Genomic DNA, 21,294 nt, shown 5'->3' with positions numbered 1-21,294 from the left:
GTACCATGTATCTATACCAAGACGGATTTATTACTAGCAGGTACCTTAGGTAGGTGAGGATTTAAAGTGACGATAGCGAAGGCTAAAGAGCCGGTATAGCATAAAGAAGGAGGCTGAGAAACGTCGCAACCTCAAGAGTGACCACTAATGTAAGAATGCTTTTGTACTTGTACTTGCTATGTACACTTAGTACCATTCAAGGCATCTTTGCTGCTATTTGCAAGCTTAACACTTGGCAACAAGATGTAGTTGACATGCAGCCTAGATCATGTACGCATCCAACGGAGATGGTTCGAATTGAGCACTCTAATCAATTAGACAGAAGAATAAAAGCATTCATACTGTATATTTAGTAACACAGTTGGATGTCAAACGAAAGTTAATCAAGGAAGCTTCTACAAATAGATACCTTAAGTCTATATTTTCCTACAGTAAAGCGTCTTGGGTCCACGCTGAGATTATTTAAACAAACGCTACCCTAGAAGAAACGGTTTTCAAGCCATCAGCTAACATCAACTTCTGCATTAACCGTCTCTATACCCAGCTTAAACTTGCTGAAGTCAATCACCTTTTAATGATTAATTAAACAAGAGTCAAATCACTTCATTTACAGCGACATCTGACACTTCTTAGCGACATGACGCGAGCTTTAACCTCCGCGATTCATCCCCAGAAACTCACAGCCCTGCCGGCGTGAAACAATCTCGATCAGCACATCAAACCCCCCATCCTGGCCATCTCATCCCAACCAAACCCCCCACGCGATGTCAACGACCGGCCCAGCATCAGCCGATGCAGACTCAAAATTAGAGCATCAGGAGGCCGAGATCCCATCTTCGTCGCCACTATCGCTGCATTCTGAGCTAGACTCGCCGGTGAAGCCTGTGCGACCGCGACGCCAGGCAGCGGCCAATAAACGCTACACATCACCGCCTAGAAACGAGCCTAAATCAATTCCACAGCGGCAAAAGAAGAAGCCTGCAGCTGCCAAACGGGCTGTCAAGAAGAACAAGTGGGATGCGGAGAGCATCTTAAAGGATCCAAAGTCTCCTCTAGCTACCGCTAACCTGAGGGTTTGTCTAACCTACCTCGTTTGCTTTACTGCAGCTTCATCTTTTCTCTGCCGCCGAGAGACGAAAGTGCCATGGCTAACTGAAGTAAAATGCAGAGCATCTTATGCAATCCCCTGACATGGACCGCCCTGGATCAGGATGAAAAGACAGAGATTCTATCGCTGTTCCCCGACAAGGGACACATTCTCGACGCCGGCACAGAAGACGCGCGGCCCAACTTTGCGTCACTCATGAACGACGACAGCTTTCGCTACGACTGCGCGGCCTACACGGACAACATTGCGCAAGGCCGCCATGATCCGGAATGGCTGGCGTCTGCCTGGAGCGCCTATGAGAGGAGAAAGGCGGGTGACTTTGACAAGTATCTGATTGATAAGCTGGAGGAGGACTGGGGAGTTGAGATTCCGGAAGACATGAAGCTGAGGCGGACGCCGCCTGTGATGGAAGCGGATGAGGGTGAGAAATTGGAAATGGATGACTCTAAGGAATTGGAGAGGGACGACTCTAAGGAATTGGACAAGGATAACTCTAAGAAAGAAATGTCCATGGCCGAGATAAAGGCAAGAGCAAAGATAGATGATAGCATGGAGATTGATGAGCTTGCACTCTGAGGCAAATGATTTAACGTGGCAAAGGGGAAAAACAAGTTGCTTGGAGCACTCGAGGTGCGAATAGCTCAACAGAAATCAATAGAGCATGGGACTGTAGAATGCAGATTGGAGTCAAAGAAAAGAGCCCGTGAGGCAATTGATCAAGTGTCAAATTCAGAAAATTTTATTCGTAGAGGACGCCTTTTAATATACGCCCGTGTTTTATTTTTATGGCGGCCTTACAAACACGCTTGAGTTTCGCCGTACTTTTCATCCTCGCTACATATCCAACACCATAGAGTCGGATATGTTGAATGCGACACCATCGTGTTCCCCAGTTAAGCCAAATATCTTCATCCATCTACATACATGTTGTGAAAACGCCAATCCTTTCATTCCCCTTAGTTCCAAGACGCAACTTTACGCAGCGTTTGCAAAGTCCGCAATGAACTTGGCTAGCTTCTGAGCCCCCTCCAGAGGGATAGAATTGTACGAGCTGGCGCGAATGCCTCCAACGCTGCGGTGGCCCTTGAGACCAGTGAGGCCCAGAGCTGTGGCCTGCTTTAAGAAGTCGGCTTCAGCGACGTCGACATTGTCACCCTTTGTGACTCTGAAGCAGATGTTCATCCTGGAGCGGACCGACTTCTCGGGCACTACGCGGTACACGTTGGGGTGAGCATCCAGGGCGTCGTAGATGAGCTTTGCCTTTTGGGTAGAGACGGCTTCCTGGCCGCTGGCTTTATCAGGGTAAGTGGCCAGAAGCTTCTTGAGGACTTGGCCGGCGATGTAAACGCTGAACAAAGAGAATGAGAGTTAGCATGTTGAGACTGCATGCTGTTAGAGAAGGAAGTGCTTACTCAAAGATGCTAAGCGTGTTGTACAAGCTGTTGTTGCTGGCAACGGTATCGTACTGCAAGAAAATGGGAGGAATAGGAAGACCAAGGCGTCTCATAATTTCCGCCGAAGGCTGTGGAGTTTGCGGAGCGAGCAGGCTCTTCTTAATGACGACGACAGTGATGCCGGTAGATCCAAGGTTCTTCTGTGCGCCAAAGAAGATGAGCGAGTACTTCTTGACGTCAACCTTTCGCGACAGAATGTTTGAGCTCATATCCGCCACGACAATGGGGCCCTTGCCATCAGGGCCGGGGGCCAGGCTCTGAGGGAACTCTTGGAACTCCACGCCGTCGACGGTTTCGTTGGAGCAAAAGTACACAAGAGCCGCGTCCTTGGAGAGCTTCCAGGTGCTCTCATCGGGGATGATTCCGAATTTGCCGCCGTTGCTTTGCTTGGCGCTGGCAACGATGTTGACCTTGTCCTTTCCAAAGAGCCTCGTCGCCTCTTGAGACGCCTTCTGCGACCACCCTCCGGTGACGATGTAGTCCAGCTTCAGGTCGTTGTCCACTGCCGCCTGGAGCTTCTGGAACTCCTCCGGGGTGCCCTGGTCCTCGTTGTCCTTGATCTGGCTGAAAATCTCACGGCGCTTGTTGGTAATCCATGAGCCGACCAGGTTGTAGGCCGTGGCAGCGAATTCTCCTGTTCCACCGCCCTGCAGGAAGCAGATCTCATAGTCGTCGGGGATGTCCAGGAAAGAGGCGAGATCCGCCTTGGCCTCGTTGATAATGGTGCTGGCAATCTGTGAGCGATGCGAGTGTTCTGCAATCTGAACCAATCATCAGCACCAGGAACATTGTTATTATCCTCAAAGGGCCTATAACATACTCCGAGGCCAGTGTTATCAAAGTTCACGAGGGCCTGGGCAGCGCCCTCGAGGACAGCCGTGGGCAGCAAAGCTGGGCCGGCACCCCACTGCGTTTTGAATAGTCAATTAGCTGTACTTCTTGAAGATCCTAAGACGGGCATATTTACGTATGTAATCTCTTCTCTGGAAGGCATTTTGATGGCGTGTGGGTTTGGTGTGATGTGTTGTGAGAGGTAAAAAAAAAAAAGAAACCTCTAGTGAGTGGCTTGGCTAAGAAAAAGTGTACGTTTGGTGACGGTATGTTTGTATTCTCATAAGATACGTTGAGTGAGTCACCCCAACAGGACTTGGAAAAAGCTCAATGGCACCGGCTTGATTGAGGTTGAGATGCGTTGGATTAAATGAAACAAAATTCCAGTGAGTCAAAAAACTCTCTCATGCTTGTCGGAGGCTATCGAGAGCGACGGCTGAAATATTGCATCAACGCCGCGCTGCTCCGCATTGGCCGCTCTCGGAGAAACGGGCAGCAGCTTGCTTAATTAGCAATATCATCGAGTCACGGATCAATTTAGCCAGCAATGCTACTTTAGGGACGAAGCCAGATCAAGAGGTTTTCGTCTTTCTGCAATTAGGGAGTCCTTTGAAGATTCATTATCCAATTGACGTCTTGCAGCTACAAATAACATCAAAACTCCTCTACATGACGATCTGATATGACAGCTTTGAGTTGACCAGGGCTTAAAATGACTTCACTGACAAGCAACAAGACGCACTAATTTCTTGCAGCTCCAGTGTGGCTGAGGAACAGCTTTCGCTCAATGCTGACTAAGTTCCGGAGGGGAGCTGGCAACTGTGGCTGGAGTGCTGCGTAGTGGCGTCTGCAGCCACAGGCAGGAAGGCGACGAAGCTTAGGTTGCCTGGATGCGTTTCCCTCATCAACCATCTAAGCCAGACGCCAACGGTCTCTTCCTCCAGCTGCCGCGCCGTTGCAGAAGCAAAAACCCCCTTCAATCCTCCTCGAGATATTCCAGCGCCCAGTAAACCACCATGTTCAGAAACAATTACGACAACGATTCCGTCACCTTGTATGTCTCTGTCTAACCGATAGCCCCTCCAGCCGCCTCGCCCTGGTAGCTCTACTGCAAGCTCGCATAGCTGACATGCCACGGCACCCAGCTCGCCGCAAGGCCGAATCTTCCAGATCGAATATGCCGGCGAGGCCGTAAAGCAAGGTTCAGTGGTCGTCGGAATTGCCAGCAAAACACACGTCGGCTTGTTCGCCGTCAAGGCAAGTTTCCATTCTTACCCCTCAGCACGACGTTGGACTGACTTTGATCCGTGTGGCATAATAGCGAAACGCTGAGGAACTGTCGTCATACCAGAAGAAGCTTTTCGAGATTGACGAGCACACCGCCATTGCCATTGCCGGTCTCACATCAGATGCCCGCGTCCTGTCCAACTTTATGAAGCAACAATGCCTGGGCCACCGCCTCACCTACGGCCGCCCGATGCCCATACCTACGCTGGTTGGCCAGATTGGTGAGAAGGCGCAGATCAACACCCAGGTCTACGGCAAGAGGCCGTACGGCGTTGGGCTGTTGGTTGCTGGCGTCGACGAAAATGGCCCCCACCTGTTCGAGTTCCAGCCATCGGGCATGACGGAAGAGATGGTCGCATTTGCCATTGGCGCGCGAAGCCAAATGGCCAGAACATATCTGGAGCGGAACATAGAGTCATTCGCCGACTGCTCAAAGGAGGAGCTGGTGAAGCACGGATTAAGGGCGCTCAAGGAGAGCTTGGTACAGGACAAGGAGCTGACGGTCGAGAACACATCTGTGGGATTGGTGGGCTTGAAAGAGGGACCCAACGGCCGACCAAGTGTCGAGCCTTTCAAGCTATATGATGGCTACGAGACCAAGGAGTGGATTGAGAGCGTTAGCGAAAGCCAAGGAGGCGAGGGTGAGGGCGAGACTACAGCTGCGGGCGAGGGCGACGGCATGGAGGTTGACAGCTAGACGACACATGGAATTTGAGGGAGCTACGAGAGAAAGAATCTAGATCATGCATCACTGGAGGCTGCTCGAACAGCCTGTATTGTGAAGCTTGCCACGAACGAAGTAATAAAAAAAAAAGAAGATACCTAATCATGACATTACTCCCGTCCCATGACGTAAGTAAAACCTGTCTATGGATATATATATATGTCTTTGATGGAAAAACCTCTCTATACCGTACATCATAACCAGGCATTACACATGATAGCCGTTGGATAAAAGCGCCAAATAAACAAAAAGAAAACAAAACATAGAGCTGAGTGGGTAAGAAGAAAATTGCGTAGCAGAAAAGGAGACCCGAGTCCCAGCAAGCTCGTGAAAAAAACAGTGCCTGCTGCAACTTGGACTCATGCGAACAACATTTGCCACTTTGTTTTCTTTGGCCTTTTTCAAATTTTCAAAAAAAAAAAATCCATTTATTGCGATCCCCACTCTAGCTTAAAAGTGCCCTCGCTGACCTGGTAGTTCATCAGCGCCAAGATGGCGTCCTCGGCGGTCGTCGCCGTCACCAGAATGTCCTTGTTGGGCAGCTTGACAAAGCCCTGCTCGACAGCCTTATCAACCCACTGGATGATGCCGTCCCAGTAGCCGTTGATGTTGAGCAGGCAGATGCCGCGCTTGTGGATGCCCAGCTGGTTCCAGGTGACCGTCTCGAAGAGCTCCTCGACGGTGCCGTAGCCGCCGCTGAGGGCGAGGAAGCCGCTGCCCGGCCCGCCGGCGAAGACCTCCTCGGCCATGAGCTTCTTGCGCGTGTGCATGTCCTTGACGACGGTGGTGCGGCCGTAGGTGGACTCGGTGGGCACGTACTGGTTGTTCACGTTGATGGTCTGGTAGGTGCCGTTGCGCTCGTACTTGACGAGGGCCTCGGGGATGATGCCGTGCACGGACTCGGGGCCCTTGAGCTCGCAGAGGGTTTTGGCGACTTCGCCCATGAGGCCGACAGTGCCGCCGCCGTAGACTATAATTTAGAAGAAGAATTGGTTAGCCATGGGTTATATCTTCTGACACAAGGGGGTTGTTTCGAGCCTTACCGAGATCAATGTCGTTCTCGGCCATTACTCTGGCGAGCTCGCGGGCAGTTTCCATGTGCTCGGGGTCGTTTCCGCCGCTTGAGCCGCAGTATACGCAAATCTTGGTGCGAGGCGTGCCATTGGTGTGGCCGTTGGAAGAGCCGTTGGAAGAGCCAGTCTGGCCAGTTGTGATAGAATCAGCAGTCATGGTGGGGGTTGTGACAGATGGTTTGCTGAGGGTTGAAGGAATTAGACAAGAGGCGAAAGGCCTTTGCAATGGTGGTCGTCCGATATATAAGAGAAAAAGTTGAAACTATGTGGTCGAAGAGCCTCTTAGATGGCGAGTTATAAGCCACAGACAAAGTCTCAGGCAAAGGAATGGTAGATGAGGTCTAGTTGTAGAAGAAGTATGATCTGAGCCAAATGGCAAAAGAGTGAAGCTTCCAGAAAAAGATCCTGTTGCAAGGCAACTCCAGAATTCCTCAGTCTCGTTCAAAGAAATAGAAACGAGAAGAAACAAGAGATTAGGGTCAAAAAGGAGAGTGGCGAACCGCGACTAGATATAGACGTTGATGGAATGACGCTGCAGAACCGCGCCAACTCAGGTCAACTCAGGTCCTCCCGCCAGATCTGACTGCACGCTTTGCGCAAACCGCCTTTTTTTTCCACACTAATCCTGGGCCGGCAGCCATCGGCCACCGCCGGACCCCCAATTATTTAGGATGGGGAAGAAAACCCAACTGCTTGCCCCCCAAAAGACCCAGAAAATTGGAGGTGGGAGTCATATGGAGTGCCGGAGCCTATCACTAAAAGGGTAATTTTGCAAAAATTGCCAGTTACGCTCGCCGTAGCTCTCGGCCGCCCAATTGGCGTCTCTGCCGGGAGGTGGGACGAATGCCCAAGTCCCTCTTTGGGCCTTGCCTTGCGCTTGTTACGTCGTTTGACACGGAGCACGTTGGCATTCTATCGTTCTTTGTACGACGGTAATTGACTTGCATTGATGTTGATTTGCTGCGTTGACGGAGCTGGGCGGCGGAAAGGGGGGTCAGCAGGACAGGGCCGGTGAAGAACAGCCAAGAATTTGCGTGGCTACACAGATCCGTCTGTCGAGGAGTGGGTTTGTACCCGGTTGCTATTGTTTGTCTTTGCTACAATGTGAGGCTTGTTATCTGCATACCGCCATTGCCATGTATCTGACGCAGGGGCATAGGCTGCTCAGCTGCAAGGTCTATAATGCCAATCTAGTGATTTTACTTCTGGTATTATCTATGATACAGTTCTCGCTAATCGTAATGCCTTCAAAGATCAATGCACGGGGCTCATCAATTGTATCTACATAGCGTGTCCCAGAGCCGATAGACGAGTCTCAGAATAATACCGGTAGCCTCCAATGAGAGCTTCCAGCAGTGTCACCTGGACAATAGCCTGAGTCCCGATGGCGGAAGCGGTCCTCGGAAGCCATGCCACGGCAAAGTGGCTGAGTGGATCAGGGACAGCGTGTCACGGCCATTGAAGAGGCGGCTCACGGCTCACAGCTTCGATTCGGCCACGGCTTGGCTCTAGAAGCAGAGGCAAACAGACCCGCTGCCCCTCGCCATCGTTGAGCCTCTTCTCTTCGCCCTGTCGACGTCATCGTGTCACAGCGCCCGTCGTTGATTCGCCGACCCGGTGTGATGGGGCGAGCCCGGCGCCGACTTGATCCGGCCGCCGGCGTCTGCCGCTGCTTGCGTCTGCGCATTGTACCCCGCTGCGGGTTTTTGTATGTGCCGGGTACTTGGGTGCATGACGCCAGTGGAAGCTCAACGGCCTAGGCCCAGGTGGGAAAATTAGCTGCCAAGGCTGCGGTGCTTGCGAAAGGCCATCTTGCATCCCACCTTGCAAAACACACATCTGGCCTGTGTTTTGTTTTCTAGGGCGGTCGACTCTGCTCCGGATTCACTACAGCAAGGCGAAAAGAGCCTGACTTGTCTGTGCCCGACGTGACAGCCGCAGAGGTTCCATCGACAGCCTGCGCAATGTCCGACACAGCTGTTGCGCAGAGGCCCGCGGGCCAGGCGGGACGGCGCCAAGAGGAGAGCAGTGTAAGTCGTGATGGCATCTGCCCCAGAGCCCAGAGAGATGTGTGCTGACGGGGTTGCTGTTGAAATTGTGCAGGGCTTTGGCATGGGCAAAATCATTGCGGCCATTGCCGTCTACTTTGGCGTCAATGCCGGCCTCAGCTTCTACCTGGCAAAGGAACAGACCGGCAAGGTCGTCACGCATCCCGAGACCGGGGCGTCCATCACCGTGCCAGACAATCTGGGCAGCATTCCGCCCTACCAGCTTCGACCGAAACGCCTGGACGAGGGCGCCATTTACAGACCCCTTCCCAAGACCATTGCTCCCATCTGGCCTCAGGACAGCTACCTGGACGTAATTGTTACAATCTCGCCCTCGTTTAACCCGGCTCCTCTTTCCTCGGTGCCGGCGGAGTATGTCGTGCTGGACGAGAAGCGGTTTCACATGAACAACAAGACGGACAAGCGGTCAATCGATACTACCTTCAAGGTGCCGGAAGCTGTGCAGCACAATGGCACGCTCTGGGGCCACTTCTACGTTGGTCTCGCGGACAGCATCCTGGACCCCCATCTGCCCAACTATGATCCTGGACGAGCGTACCACGTTGTGCATCCCCTGACCCAGTATTTGGCAAAGAAGAAGTTTGTGCAGAAGCGGAATTTGCTGGAAGACATGCCCACTCATGAGCCAGAGCCCGTGGAAGAGGATGCTTCAGGTCCCATCATTGCCAACTACTATCACCAAAATGCTAGTTTCTCCCTGGTGCCTGGTTTGGGCGTCAAGGATTTGGATTCCATCCATCCTGCGCTGAAGACGTTTCTTCGTCTTGAGGCAACTGGTGCTCGCGACGGCTCGGGTCAAAACGGATGGTACTGTATGTCACTAATCTTGGTTCTTGGTATGATTACTGTGCTGTAAACTAACTTGAGCTCTTGTAGACCCGCCACTCTTCGTCAACACATTTTGGCAATTGAAAGCCCACATGACGCTTCTGAACGACACTGTTAAAGAGCTACCCCTTCATATTGATCTCAACAACATGCCCAGCTGGCAATTTTATGCCATGGCTGCCATTGAGCTCAACTCCAAAGAGAACGCTCGTCAGGCTGCTCTCGGCAACCCTGTTCCCGGCGGTGGCGATGGATCTGAGATTGAAATGATCAAGGAAATCTTCATCGACACCAACCCCATCCTTTTGGGTATCACGGCCTTTGCAAGTATTGCCCACATGATTCTGGAGACCCTTGCATTTGGCTCAGACATTGCGCACTACCGCAAGAAGAAGGACAACGTTGGCATTTCGGTTCGATCTATCCTGGCCAACGTGTTTATGCAGACCGTCATCTTCCTGTATCTCCTTGACAACTCTCAAAACACGAGCTGGATGATTCTCGGTACGCAAGTTATTGGTATCGTCATTGAATTCTGGAAGATCACTACCGTTGTCAACGTTCGTCTCCGAGAAACTGCTCCGGGCTCTGTTATCCCGTACTGGTTTGTATTCGAAGATAAACACAAGCTCACCGAGACCGAGGAAAAGACCAAGGAATATGACCAGATTGCTTTCAAGTACATGTACATGCTCGCTGTGCCTCTGCTGATTGCTTACGGCATCTACTCGTTGATCTATGAATCCCACAAATCGTGGTACTCATTTGTCATTACGACTCTGGTCGGATCTGTCTACACCTATGGTTTCCTGATGATGATTCCCTCGTTGTACATCAACTACCGACTCAAGAGCGTTGCACACATGCCCGCCAAGGCCATGATGTACAAGTTCTTGAACACCTTCATCGACGACTTGTTCGCTTTCACTATCAAGATGCCTATCCTGCATCGACTGGCGACATTCCGTGACGACGTCATCTTCTTCATCTACCTGTACCAGCGCTGGGCCTACAGGATCGACTACACTCGTGTCAACGAGTTTGGCCAGGGTGGTGACGATGACGAGCCCGAGGTCAAGAAGGACGACAAGGATGCTATTGCAGATGCGGCTGAAGATAAGAACGAGGCTACAGCTACTGGGGCCGAGGCTAAAAAGGCTACCAAGAGGCGATGAGCTTCTCGGTTAGATATCTAATACCGTAACTGCTGTAGTTGGCAGTTTGCGTGTTCCCAAGACACCATCGACAAATAGACGCCTTAGTTGGCCATGTATTAGTAATTGATGATTAAGTATCTAGCAACAAATAGGGATAGTTTCAAGTGCTTGCTATCTTTTATACAACCTCCAATACCATCACAAGCAGAGCTGTCAAAGAGCCCCTCAAAGAGGCCTCACGTTGGGTGCCCTCGATATTATAAAGCCTTTGCTTTCGGCTTTGTTTCAGGATGGCAGCCACCAACGCCTCAGGTTGGCATCGTGTCTATTTTCGCCAACATTGATGCTGACTGCCCAGGCTTTTAAGCCACCTTTTCGTCAGCCCTATAGTAGGTGTTTAATTCAAGGTCACGAACGCCCCTCCACACGAAATAGTAATGGCTACCATGTTCTATTTAGGTGCATGGTGGTGTCATCCAATGTGCATTGATGCGCTAATAGAGCGCTGTAGAAAAGGGTCCTGGGGCCTAGACCTGCCGCTGCCACAGCCCACTCTACCGGCGCCCACGGGGAGGTGGCACAGCGCCGCAACCCCTGTAAAGGCCCGCCCCCCACTGACGGCCTCCAACCATTGGGCGCTGCAGCAGACAACAGTGGGCTGCTCAAGCCAGCGGGAGGATCAATCAGTTCTTGCGTGCAGCGCAGCGGTTTGCCTGCTAACAAAGGCGCTGAGCGGGTTTAGTTTAGCGAATCAGACACTGGCATCTCCAACTCCATCTCTCCATCTCTCTCCATCTCATTCTCTTGCGTGTTCTCTTGTGACGATTGTCGATTCAGCCTCTGGAGTCGCTTCCTGCCCCTCGCTTTGTTTGCTCCCCCCCTTCTCCTTTTTTTTTTTTTTCATATCTTTGTTCTTCTTGTTAGTCGACTTCTTTATTCTGCTTCGTGCATCATTCGTATCCCTATCCAGTCTCCATTCGACCCACCGTCCGCTGCCAGCACAGCCTCACTACTGTGCCTGTTCTCGCCCACTTCTTCTCTCTCTTTGTCCTTCCCAAGGCGGGTGTGTCCGGGGCTTCCCACGGCGCGAGCAACCGAATGCTGGCCACAGCCACGACGCTCCGTTAGACAGGAACCACGGGCCATTATCCATAACCTTACTCATTAAGTCGCCTCAAAAAGTGCCGCCCGTTCTCTACGTCATTTTGCCAGAAGCAACTTCACCCCAGACCGCGGAGCTTCCCCCATGCGACGCGCCCGTCGACGGGTGTCTCTCCGAGGCCCCTAGACGAGGTTTTGGACCTCGATTTGATTTATTTATTCATTCATTCGTTTCTCTGCAACATCTTTTTGCTCGGTTTTATAAAGGAATCGAGCTTCCTCACCTGCAGTGTCACCGTGTGGCGTTGGCAATCTTTATTAATCAGGGATTACTACGGTCTAGCATCAGCGCGGGGTTCGCATCGCATGCCAAGAGGACTTACCATTCTTTAGATTCACACACTCTCTCCGTCAGAGCAATGGGCGTCTTCGACTCGGTCGGGACACTGCTGGCAGACATAGCGAACATCATCTCCGACGGGCAGCGCATCCTGAGCCTTTCGGACAAACGGCATTGGGGGCAGGACGAGCGCGAGCAGGAGCGTGCGCTAAATTCGGTGCTGGACGAGGCGAGAAAGGACTTTCAAGAGCTTGGACCGCTGGTCAATGGAAATGGGCGGTCGCAGTACGAGCACGATCGCAGACGTGAGTGTTTTTGTTGAACCTGGATAGGCCCCCCAAAGAGATGACCAGAGTTGCTGATATGACTGCTGTTTGTTAGATGAGTCAATGGAAGAGCTGCGAGCGATTCTTGGCAAGTTTCAGGCATTAAACGAGAAGCTAAAGGACTGGAGTCGATCTGGAGGACCTATCGATCCCACCTGGGTGCGCGAGACATATACGTTAAAGCGAGAGCTACATCGAGCTCAATGCCGGGCAGCAATGCGAGTATTCACATCCGCGCGGGAAGCCTCACAGCGGTGTTTAGGCGCCTTTATCGTACAGCGGAAACAGCGAGCTCCTCTCCGCGATGCCAAGGCCGGAATTAGACCAGATGAAGCGACACTCGAGAGATATTATAGAGAAGAACTTATGGCGTGTAAGACCGTGGGGACATTTCAGCGATTTGGAGACCAAGATATTGCGTTTGTCTGCGACTTTTGTGATGGACATTTAGTATGGGAGGATTTGGAGCGCATACCAACAGTGCGATCGTCTACCCGAGCAGTACCACCAAGCTCATTAGGCTCGCCAGTATCATTACTACCAACCACGTCAAACTGGCAAGCATCAGGCGTCACGAATTGCGGCCAGCATCAGAAGCAGGTCATCTTTGCTCCAGTGGCTATCGCAAACCACATTATACCGACACATGGAGACTGGGAGGCCAAGTTGCTTTGCCCGCTGTGCGAGGAAATTGGGGAACAGCCCCAGGACGAAGACGACGATGAGGATCCGTATCGCCCCGATGAGGAGTTTGACGACGTAAAATCTTTACAAGAGCACCTTGAATGGCAGCATGGAACGGCTACACTACCGATTGGATTACCAACGGCGACGACAGCAGAGAACAACTGCCTGGTCATGTGAACGAGTCATGCGGAACTTGGAATCATTTTTCATTACATTTTATCATTACAAACAAGAATGCGGGAACAGACTTGGGTTTTGCGATTGCAGATTAATCGTTTAGACAACGACGGTCGCAGAGATGAATACCGAGGGGAGCTATCACTGTGTTTGTTCCTATTTTACAAGGAAGAAGGAGAGGGAGGCAATACCATGTCTTTGGTGGGTTCAGCGAGGCATCTGAATTAGGAGTTTGCGGCGAATCAGGTTATACGACGTTATCCCCCCTGCTTTTACCTGCAACCTACAACTGAATCATTTTGAAGAGCAGCGTTCCTCAGGCTAGAGAATAAAGACAATGGGGGCAAGAAAGAGCTGCAAAGACATTTATGATGCATAGAAAGCATTAGTTTAAATAACTGTATATAGAGTATAAAGGATATCCCCATCAACGCCACGCTCCGCTCTCTGTGCATTGATGCCTTGATGTTGGCTTCTCCCCTTGTTTCTTCCCTTCTTCTCCTCCCCTATCGCTTTTTCACAATATACATGAAACCGCACATTAACCATTAATCATCTCTCTCTTCCACTCTCTCCACACTTTCCCACTTTGTTTTAGAAGAACCGCCAGTAGATGAAGATCAAGATGAAAAAGCCCAGTCCCGCAAAAGGCCCGTACTGCTTCAACATCAGCTCCCAGTTGATGCGCACAGCAGCCCTCCGATATTTCTTGCTATCATCCCTCAAGCGGCTACTAATCTCGCCCATGCGCTCCAGGTTATCCCCACGATACAGCAGATCCTCGATATTCTTCGTCATAATCTTGGTAACGTCGCGTAGCTCATCATTCAGCTTATCCAGATTCTGCGCCGCGCGGGCATCCGCATACGTCGTCCGCGTCTTTACAATGAAGTTGTCAAACTCCATGAACGCATAGGGTCGCGCGGCCGGGTTGTGGATGTTCTGCGCGGTGTAGGTGGTTGTGAACTCGCGGGCGAGGTCGGCGAGGTAGGTGAAGGCGAGCTTGCGCGGGTAGGAGCGCTCGCAGATGCAGAGGAAGACGACGTCTGAGTCGATGAGGTAGTGGATTGTGAAGAGGGCCGAGGAGGTCTCGATGGAGGCTTGGGATTCGGAGGTGCGGGTGAGTTTGCGGAGGATTTGGCGGAGTTGCTGCTTGACTTCGTTGAGGGCGGCGGCGTCGGACTGGGAAGTAGTTTGTCAGTATCACGTCTGTAAGAAGAGGGGGCTGAGAAGAGCTTGGAACAAACCTGTGCTTCGTCGTCGACGGAGGCGCAAAGCATGAGGCCTGGGAAACGATGTGTTAGCTTTTTTTTGGTGGTTCGGTGGGCTGCTCCTGTGACATACCGTCCAGCCTTGATATCTGTGTTGAGCGAATCATTTCGATTTGCGGATGTGTTGTATTCTTGTTGTAGTAGAAGTAGGCAGAAATGAGAAAAGAGGGAGAAGAAGGGCTTGACGCTGCTTTCGCGGAGCAGTGATCCCCAGATGGCGCTGGCTGGAGAACTACGTGTCAAGAAGCCCGTAGTCGGATCCTCAGGCGAGCTGCGGCTGGATTGGAATTGGTTGCCGAAATAGAGAGCTATAGCTTTGATTCGGCTGGGATGTCCAATGCAAGATTCGGTATGAATTGCTTTTTGTACGTTTGTTTTCGCCAACGTAACAGTGTTGTTTAAAGAGCAGGGTATTGTATTGGTCTTGCAGACACATGCGAAATGTTGATTCTTGGACAGGTGGGTTTTGTGATATGAGGTGTGGCTGACGTTGCCCCATGCAATCAAAGCTTGTGGCGTAACCTTCACTGGGCGCCTCTTGAGCTGAAGTGAATGCAGCTGTGGCCGTGCTGTCTCCCTCTATATTCTTTGCTGAATTGCTAAAAACTAAAATGAAGGACATTACTTTCTAACATTTTAGTTTTTAAATATTGAACTTCTTTTTTCGGCCTATTCTGTGCTCATATTTCATCCTCCTCGTCATCGAAATCGTCCTCCCTGCCCATCTCGTACAGGATCCTACCTCCCTCTCCAGCTCCGATATCTGTCTGGGCGTCAAAGTATGGTAGCACAATTCCCTCTCTATCCTTCCGTTGCTTCTCTGTAAGGCCGAGATTAAATGTGCTCTCGGGCTGCTCCTCTCCGTCTTCGCCCTGCTCTGCATCAGGCTTCTTAAACATGGAATGGTCCGTAAGAAGACAAAGCTTGCCCAGCCCAGATTTTGTCGCCGCCGCAGAGGATGGCATGAGAATGAACTTTTCATCAACGGCTCGTCCGCTCCTCCTTCGGAGCTCCATGTTGATGACAACGCCTCCCTGGTCTTCAGGCTTGCTCTTTTCTGTGAGGCCGATGAGGACGCCTTCGCGATCTTCCTTGAGGCCCCATTCTGGCTCTACGACACTCCTGTTGCGTGCCTTTTGCCGCTCGATTTCTTGCTGTAGATTTGAGAGTGTTAAAATGGCCGTCGCCAGGTGATTAAGCAGCGCAAATGGATGAGGTTCGTATTCGTTGAACGATTTTGGTAGAATGATTGGTACGTCGGTGTGATATACGCCCACGATGGAAACTACCGGTGTGATGATGCTGGATAAGAAGACGGCCAGTGACTGAGTAGCGGCCGATGAAAGTGAGTTTAATGAGTCAATGAAGACGACAGCTCCTACATGACATACACCAGTTTAGCTATCCGTCTTCTAGATAGAAAGATGGATCCTTTCACTCACTCTGGACTGTCTTGTCCTTAACGGCTGCTGGCTGAAATGCAGGATAATGTGACAAAAGCTCTCGGCTCACTGCGTTCAAGTCTTTTCCCGTGGCTTTGATGAAGACGTCTGCTTCTCGGGGCTTGCGGAGTGTAGAAAAGGATAAGAAGATGACTTTCGTTTTCGCCAGCTACATGTACTGAACGTTAGTCACTTGTACCACGCAGCGTAACAGAAAATGATGAATTATGAACGATTGAATGAATAGTAGGAAAGAAAATACCTTTGCTCTTGTCATGAGCTCTGAGATTACTGGGCGAGCGGGCTGTTCAAGGTTATCGAGAAGAAGAGTCAGAGGGCTGGCAGCATCGCGAAGATTCAGAAGCCTCTGGAGCAGGAGGAGGCTGTGAGAACGCCCATGTGAGTTTGTCGTGGGTGGCATGGCTATGGAACCTTTCTATGTGTTGAAAACTATATGCCCACCTGCTGAAGTTTGGCTGCTTCGGTGTTTGTCTTCAAGGAAAGTTACAGGGAAAGCGGTTCAAAATGGACATGAGCTAAACAGAGGTTCCATCATTTGTGGCGTCGGCTCCAGTTTGCTTTAAGAGACTGCACGGGCGCTAATTCCTGGCCTGAGGAATAGCGATGCCTCCACTAAACTCCTCTATGGGAAATGGCCAAAGATGCATTCGGGGACATAAAACTTTTCTCATCATAGACTTCATCTGAACTTATTGGCGCCATATGCTTCTTTTTATTCAGCAGCATTTGTCCGTCTCAATTAAAAACTCAGTTACGGCATTTTTTCTCTTATAGTACCAACAGTCAATGCGCCGCCACGGTCTACGGCTGGAACACTTGACTCGCGCCGTGAGACAACCTCAATGTGCTGCTTCAATCCGGCCCATTACAGCATTGAAACCGCTGCCATTGAAATCATGTGCCTGTGCATACAATCGTCAACGGAGATTCTATTCCGCGGAAACCGCTGATAGTCATGAGCTCGAACCGTTAAGTAGAGCATTTGGTGCGGGCACCAATGACACCATCTATGCACTTTCAACAGCCCAGGGCAAGGCGGGCATAGCTGTAATTCGCATCTCAGGACCTTCATGTCTGGATGTAAGTACACTCACCACCGAATACCGCATTGTACCAATTCATAATAACGTGGGATGTCAGATATACAGAGCGCTATGCCCCTCCAAAGCACTACCAAGGCCTAGATATGCCTCTGTGAGGTCGCTATTGGACCCTCGGCACTCAGGGTCACATCGAGGAGTATTAGATTCGGAAGCACTTGTTCTTTTCTTTCCTTCTCCAAAAACCGTAACTGGAGAAGATGTGCTGGAGCTGCATATCCATGGTGGACCAGCCACTGTCAAGGCAGTCCTAGCAGCCATTCCACAGTGCCCTTCAAAGTATAGGATTCGATATGCTGAGCCAGGAGAGTTCACCAAGAGAGCCTTCTTGAATGATCGACTCGATCTCGCACGGGTCGAATCCCTTGGTGATATCCTTTCTGCAGAGACAGAGCAGCAGCGTCGCGCAGCAGTCAGAGGAAATTCGGGGGCCTTGGCTCGTACATATGAGAGCTGGAGGGAAGAGCTCCTCCTTGCGCGGGGAGAGATTGAGGCTCTGATTGACTTTTCGGAGGATCAGCATTTCGACGAATCGCCCACGGATTTGCTGCACAACGTGGCAAAGCTGGTGGACAATATCCTTCAAGGGATTCATCTACACGAACAGGGCGGCCAGAGAAGTGAACTTTTGAGGAGCGGCATCAGGATTGCGCTTTTGGGACCGCCGAATGTTGGGAAAAGTTCGCTTATGAACTTGATTGTCGGTCGCGAGGCTTCGATTGTGTCCGGCGAGGCTGGTACCACCCGAGACGTTGTCGAGGCCAGCCTCGATATTCGAGGCTATCTCTGTTCGTTCGCGGATACTGCCGGATTTAGGTCGAGCGATCCTTTAGGGCCATCAGGTCCTGTTGGGGCTGTCGAGCTGGAGGGAATCCGCCGGGCGAAGCAAAAGGCCCAAGAATCAGACATTGTCATCGTCCTGGCTTCGGTCGAGAGTGGCCCGTCGGGGCCGTTCATCCTGTACGACCAGGAGACGCTGGACATTGCCGCCGCGGCAGAAGCCCAGCTGATTGTGGTAAACAAGAGAGACGTCGCCGAACCAGGCGAGTTTGATCGGCTCCTCGACCAGTTTCGCCAAAGATTAGGCGAGAAGGATCCCAGGCTAGGATCAGTTCAACTAGCCGCAGTGTCATGCAAGGAGGCCAGCCTAACGAGCGCCTCTGCGGCGCGGAACAAGGATCCGGGAGGGATTCATGCATTGACAGAGGCTCTGGTCAGCACCTTTTCGCAAATGACAGAGATGCCCGTCGACCTGCAGGATCTGCTTGGTGTGACAGCTCGCCAGGCACAGCTCCTGGCCAGGTGCAGGGCTCATCTGGAGGACTTTATGGCAGAGGCGCGGCCGGAGGGAGAGGATCACCATCCAGGAGTGGAAGCCGACGCTGTTTTGGCGGCTGAGTTTTTGCGGTATGCGGCAGACTGTCTGGCGCGCATCACTGGCAAGGGAGAGGCTGGCGATGTTGAAGACGTTCTTGGGGTGGTGTTTGAGAAGTAAGTCACTGAAGCTCTTTTTTCTTGCTATTGTTCACGAGTTTACTGATACGAGTACTAGGTTTTGCGTTGGAAAATAAGATAAAAAGAGTAAGAAAAAAGCTCATAGTAATATATTTTACATTCTAGATATAGTATAAAGGGGGCATAGAGAAGAAGTGGAGGGAAAAGGAGGAGGAGGAAGAAGAAGAAGAAGAAAGAGTAAAAGAAAAAAAGGAGGAAAAGGAGTACATAAAGTGCCGTAAAGCTTCAGAAATCTAACCAAAGTGTTGAATGAACCCATATCTCTAAGCTGTCTGCTTCTTTGCAGCATACTGTATTGCTGTTGTTCCCGTGTCCAACGCCGCGTGAAAATCATCAGGGACAAGAGGAGGATAAGAAAAAAAATGGGGGGAAAAAAAGAAAAAGAATCCCAGAGGCCGCCCATATAAAAAAAATAAATGTCGCACGCCATTTTGATAGAAGTACAGAAGGGGACTGGAAAAGGAACCCCCGAGTCGCAAAAGAGATGGCTGCTTCTGTTCCCTCCCAGGGGTTGCAATGAGAGGGAATTTTTTTCCGCCATGGCTAATTTTCTTCCGGCGGAAAAGAGAAAAGTATCCAATGTGCGTGTTTTTTTTTTTGTGTTTTGTCTATCCGTCTGTCCATGCACTTTTGGCCGAAAGGTGTATAGATTTTTTTGTGTAGTTTTGTAGTTTTGTATGCGAAAATCGAATGGCCCGCGAAGGCAAGTCTAACGCTCGGCAATAAAAAAAGAAGAAGAAAGCAGTAATTGTTGTACAACATCGAAAGCGTCTAGCAAGTAAGAAAGAAGGATAGTTTTTTCTTAGTTGCCCCGGCGGCCGGTGGATGATGAGCCTGAGCTGGAGCTGGATCCAGAGCCTGGGCCGGTGTTGGGACGAGAGACGATGTTGTAGCCGCTTCGGGCGGAGTCAACCATGGAGACGGAAGCGTCGAAGGAGGAAGCAAAGGCGGCCATTGTGATGTTGTTTGTAGAGTTGAGTGGTTTGTAGAGAGTAGAAGTAATGGTGGTGGTTGCGTTGAAGAGATGCACCGACTATATGACTTTGAGGGGAAGAGATGAAGAGAGAGTCGATATATCGAGGAGATGAATAGCAGATATATATAGATTTAGATAGTTGCTTTGTATTGCAGTGCAGTGTAATGGATTGTATAGTACAGAACTGTGTTGCTGGTTGAGAGTAGAGCAGTGTGTTGTTCTGATATCCGTGTTCCCGGGATGAAGCAGCCACCTTATATAGCCACCTTTCAAACCGCCAAAATAAGATCCTCTAGAACGAACAAGCGTTTCCTCTTCTTCGTCAGTCTATTCCTATTCCCTGTAGCCAAACTCCCAGTTCCCAGGATTTCCTTCTACCCACCCCCCTCCCCCCCCTCCCCTCTCACCCATCCCCTTATTCGAAAAAAAAAAAGGTGAGATGACGAATGGCCATTCCCTGCCCTGCCATGCCGTGTGCTGCTGCCATACCATACCATGCCATTTTTCCTGTACTAGGTAACAAGGTGCGTGGCTCACCCCAAAAATGAAATAGAAATCTCAGCGCACACACCCTCTTCCTTTACAAGGAGAGAAAAAAAAAAGATGGGCATTCTTTTTCATTCGTTTGCCCGTTACCGTCTGCTTGGGGCCCTTTTTTTCCGCATGGGGTGTGTGGCTTGGGTCTGGCTGACGGCACCTTTCTGGCCATGGTACAATTGGGGGCGTCAAGCTTGCCCTGTTTGGAATCGTAGGGCTGAGACACAGGCCGTGAGTCAGCCAGAGCCAAAGCCCCAATCGTAGTGGCTACCGATGGCAGGATTGCACACCCAGTGACTGCATTAGTGGTGTAAGTAAATACATGTATGAGTGTATGCGTGTACTTGTCCTTATGGGCCGCTGAAGATATGGGTACGTGTGGTGGTGGTTACTGCTGGTACAAGCATCTATAGTGCCGCTCCGCCAATGTGGTGATGTGCACTGCATGTACTTACACCTCATGTACTTGCGAATGGGATGCAGCCTATCCGCCCTCGTGGCAATTCCTCTGGGACCGTTCCTGTCGGCGTCCCCATCCAATCTCGTCCGCGGACCGGGAGCCGGCGCAGGGCCAGTGGCCGCCAGATGGGATGGGATGGGAGGGGGTGCCGAGGCATGGATTTGGCTTGAATCAAGATGGGACGAAGAGGCAGAGAGGAGGATTCATCTTGAATCATCGTGTGCTGTGCCTCGCGCTGTTACTGACTCCCTCAGTAGTGATTCGGGGCAGCGCGGTCTTGGCAGGTGCCAATCATGCTTCAGTGTCAGCTATGCACCTCAGAGAATGCGTACATCGTGATAGAAGGCAGCATATGTGCTCATAACGCCGTTCTCGGCCTTGAGTCTGTAACTGCAACCGCAACTGCCCTGCTACATCGTCATGGTTGTCACTACATACACCACCTTTCTGTCTGATTCTCCAAATCCCTAGGTGATACGGAGTGCTGCTCATAGGTACTCTTGCTGCTGTTTCTTGGCGGCCCCTCGTCTCCTCTTCTTACCTCCCCTGTCCTTCTCCATCTCTGCTAGCTAGCTCTTCGTCTAATGATTGATGTGCCTTTGATCCCTTGCCCTAGCCCGAACTTTTAGGCGTTCGGCAAAATTATACTAGCAGCCCAGCAATACTTACAATACCAGGTCCATGCAGATTATCACGCCTGAGGATGGGAGGAACCTGCGAGGATGCAGGCACAGAACAGAGGGCCTCGAATGAGTGGGGAGAAGAAATATCGACCAGGTGTGCACTGTTGCCCTAGACGTTGCGTCGGTA

The 21,294-nt window shown here is 51.0% G+C and overlaps 9 protein-coding genes across 9 annotated transcripts; 5 read left to right on the top strand and 4 right to left on the bottom strand.

Moving 5' to 3' along the window:
- Positions 1-764: 764 nt before the first annotated feature.
- TGAM01_v204449 (hypothetical protein) lies at positions 765-1,684 on the top strand (the record flags this gene model as incomplete). Its single annotated transcript, XM_018809807.1, has 2 exons — positions 765-1,073; positions 1,169-1,684. 2 exons carry the CDS (start codon positions 765-767, stop codon positions 1,682-1,684), a joined length of 825 nt encoding a protein of 274 aa, XP_018656946.1.
- A 399-nt stretch (positions 1,685-2,083) lies between these two features.
- Positions 2,084-3,556, bottom strand: TGAM01_v204448 (phosphoserine aminotransferase; the record flags this gene model as incomplete). Its single annotated transcript, XM_018809808.1, has 4 exons — positions 2,084-2,456; positions 2,521-3,323; positions 3,383-3,469; positions 3,530-3,556. The coding sequence occupies 4 exons, from the start codon at positions 3,554-3,556 to the stop codon at positions 2,084-2,086; spliced, it is 1,290 nt and encodes a 429-aa protein (XP_018656947.1).
- An 853-nt stretch (positions 3,557-4,409) lies between these two features.
- TGAM01_v204447 (20S proteasome subunit alpha 6) lies at positions 4,410-5,377 on the top strand (the record flags this gene model as incomplete). Its single annotated transcript, XM_018809809.2, has 3 exons — positions 4,410-4,447; positions 4,539-4,644; positions 4,715-5,377. The coding sequence occupies 3 exons, from the start codon at positions 4,410-4,412 to the stop codon at positions 5,375-5,377; spliced, it is 807 nt and encodes a 268-aa protein (XP_018656948.2).
- A 455-nt stretch (positions 5,378-5,832) lies between these two features.
- TGAM01_v204446 (hypothetical protein) lies at positions 5,833-6,634 on the bottom strand (the record flags this gene model as incomplete). The annotated part of the gene is made up of 2 exons (XM_018809810.1): positions 5,833-6,374; positions 6,448-6,634. The coding sequence occupies 2 exons, from the start codon at positions 6,632-6,634 to the stop codon at positions 5,833-5,835; spliced, it is 729 nt and encodes a 242-aa protein (XP_018656949.1).
- Positions 6,635-8,441: 1,807 nt separating this feature from the next.
- On the top strand, positions 8,442-10,549 carry TGAM01_v204445 (hypothetical protein; the record flags this gene model as incomplete). Its single annotated transcript, XM_018809811.2, has 3 exons — positions 8,442-8,507; positions 8,581-9,358; positions 9,423-10,549. The coding sequence occupies 3 exons, from the start codon at positions 8,442-8,444 to the stop codon at positions 10,547-10,549; spliced, it is 1,971 nt and encodes a 656-aa protein (XP_018656950.2).
- Positions 10,550-12,051: 1,502 nt separating this feature from the next.
- TGAM01_v204444 (hypothetical protein) lies at positions 12,052-13,162 on the top strand (the record flags this gene model as incomplete). Its single annotated transcript, XM_018809812.1, has 2 exons — positions 12,052-12,277; positions 12,354-13,162. The coding sequence occupies 2 exons, from the start codon at positions 12,052-12,054 to the stop codon at positions 13,160-13,162; spliced, it is 1,035 nt and encodes a 344-aa protein (XP_018656951.1).
- Positions 13,163-13,756: 594 nt separating this feature from the next.
- On the bottom strand, positions 13,757-14,540 carry TGAM01_v204443 (protein transporter SEC22; the record flags this gene model as incomplete). Its single annotated transcript, XM_018809813.1, has 3 exons — positions 13,757-14,344; positions 14,410-14,447; positions 14,507-14,540. The coding sequence occupies 3 exons, from the start codon at positions 14,538-14,540 to the stop codon at positions 13,757-13,759; spliced, it is 660 nt and encodes a 219-aa protein (XP_018656952.1).
- Positions 14,541-15,113: 573 nt separating this feature from the next.
- Positions 15,114-16,296, bottom strand: TGAM01_v204442 (elongator complex protein 5; the record flags this gene model as incomplete). Its single annotated transcript, XM_024549425.1, has 3 exons — positions 15,114-15,811; positions 15,876-16,044; positions 16,138-16,296. 3 exons carry the CDS (start codon positions 16,294-16,296, stop codon positions 15,114-15,116), a joined length of 1,026 nt encoding a protein of 341 aa, XP_024405889.1.
- Positions 16,297-16,738: 442 nt separating this feature from the next.
- On the top strand, positions 16,739-18,567 carry TGAM01_v204441 (tRNA modification GTPase TrmE; the record flags this gene model as incomplete). The annotated part of the gene is made up of 4 exons (XM_024549424.1): positions 16,739-16,800; positions 16,850-16,976; positions 17,037-18,487; positions 18,549-18,567. The coding sequence occupies 4 exons, from the start codon at positions 16,739-16,741 to the stop codon at positions 18,565-18,567; spliced, it is 1,659 nt and encodes a 552-aa protein (XP_024405888.1).
- Positions 18,568-21,294: the final 2,727 nt, after the last annotated feature.

The sequence above is a fragment of the Trichoderma gamsii genome, assembly GCF_001481775.2.
Source record: "Trichoderma gamsii strain T6085 chromosome Unknown Scaffold_12.2, whole genome shotgun sequence".
Lineage (NCBI taxonomy): Eukaryota > Fungi > Ascomycota > Sordariomycetes > Hypocreales > Hypocreaceae > Trichoderma > Trichoderma gamsii.
This window is presented reverse-complemented; position numbering and strand designations above follow the sequence as displayed.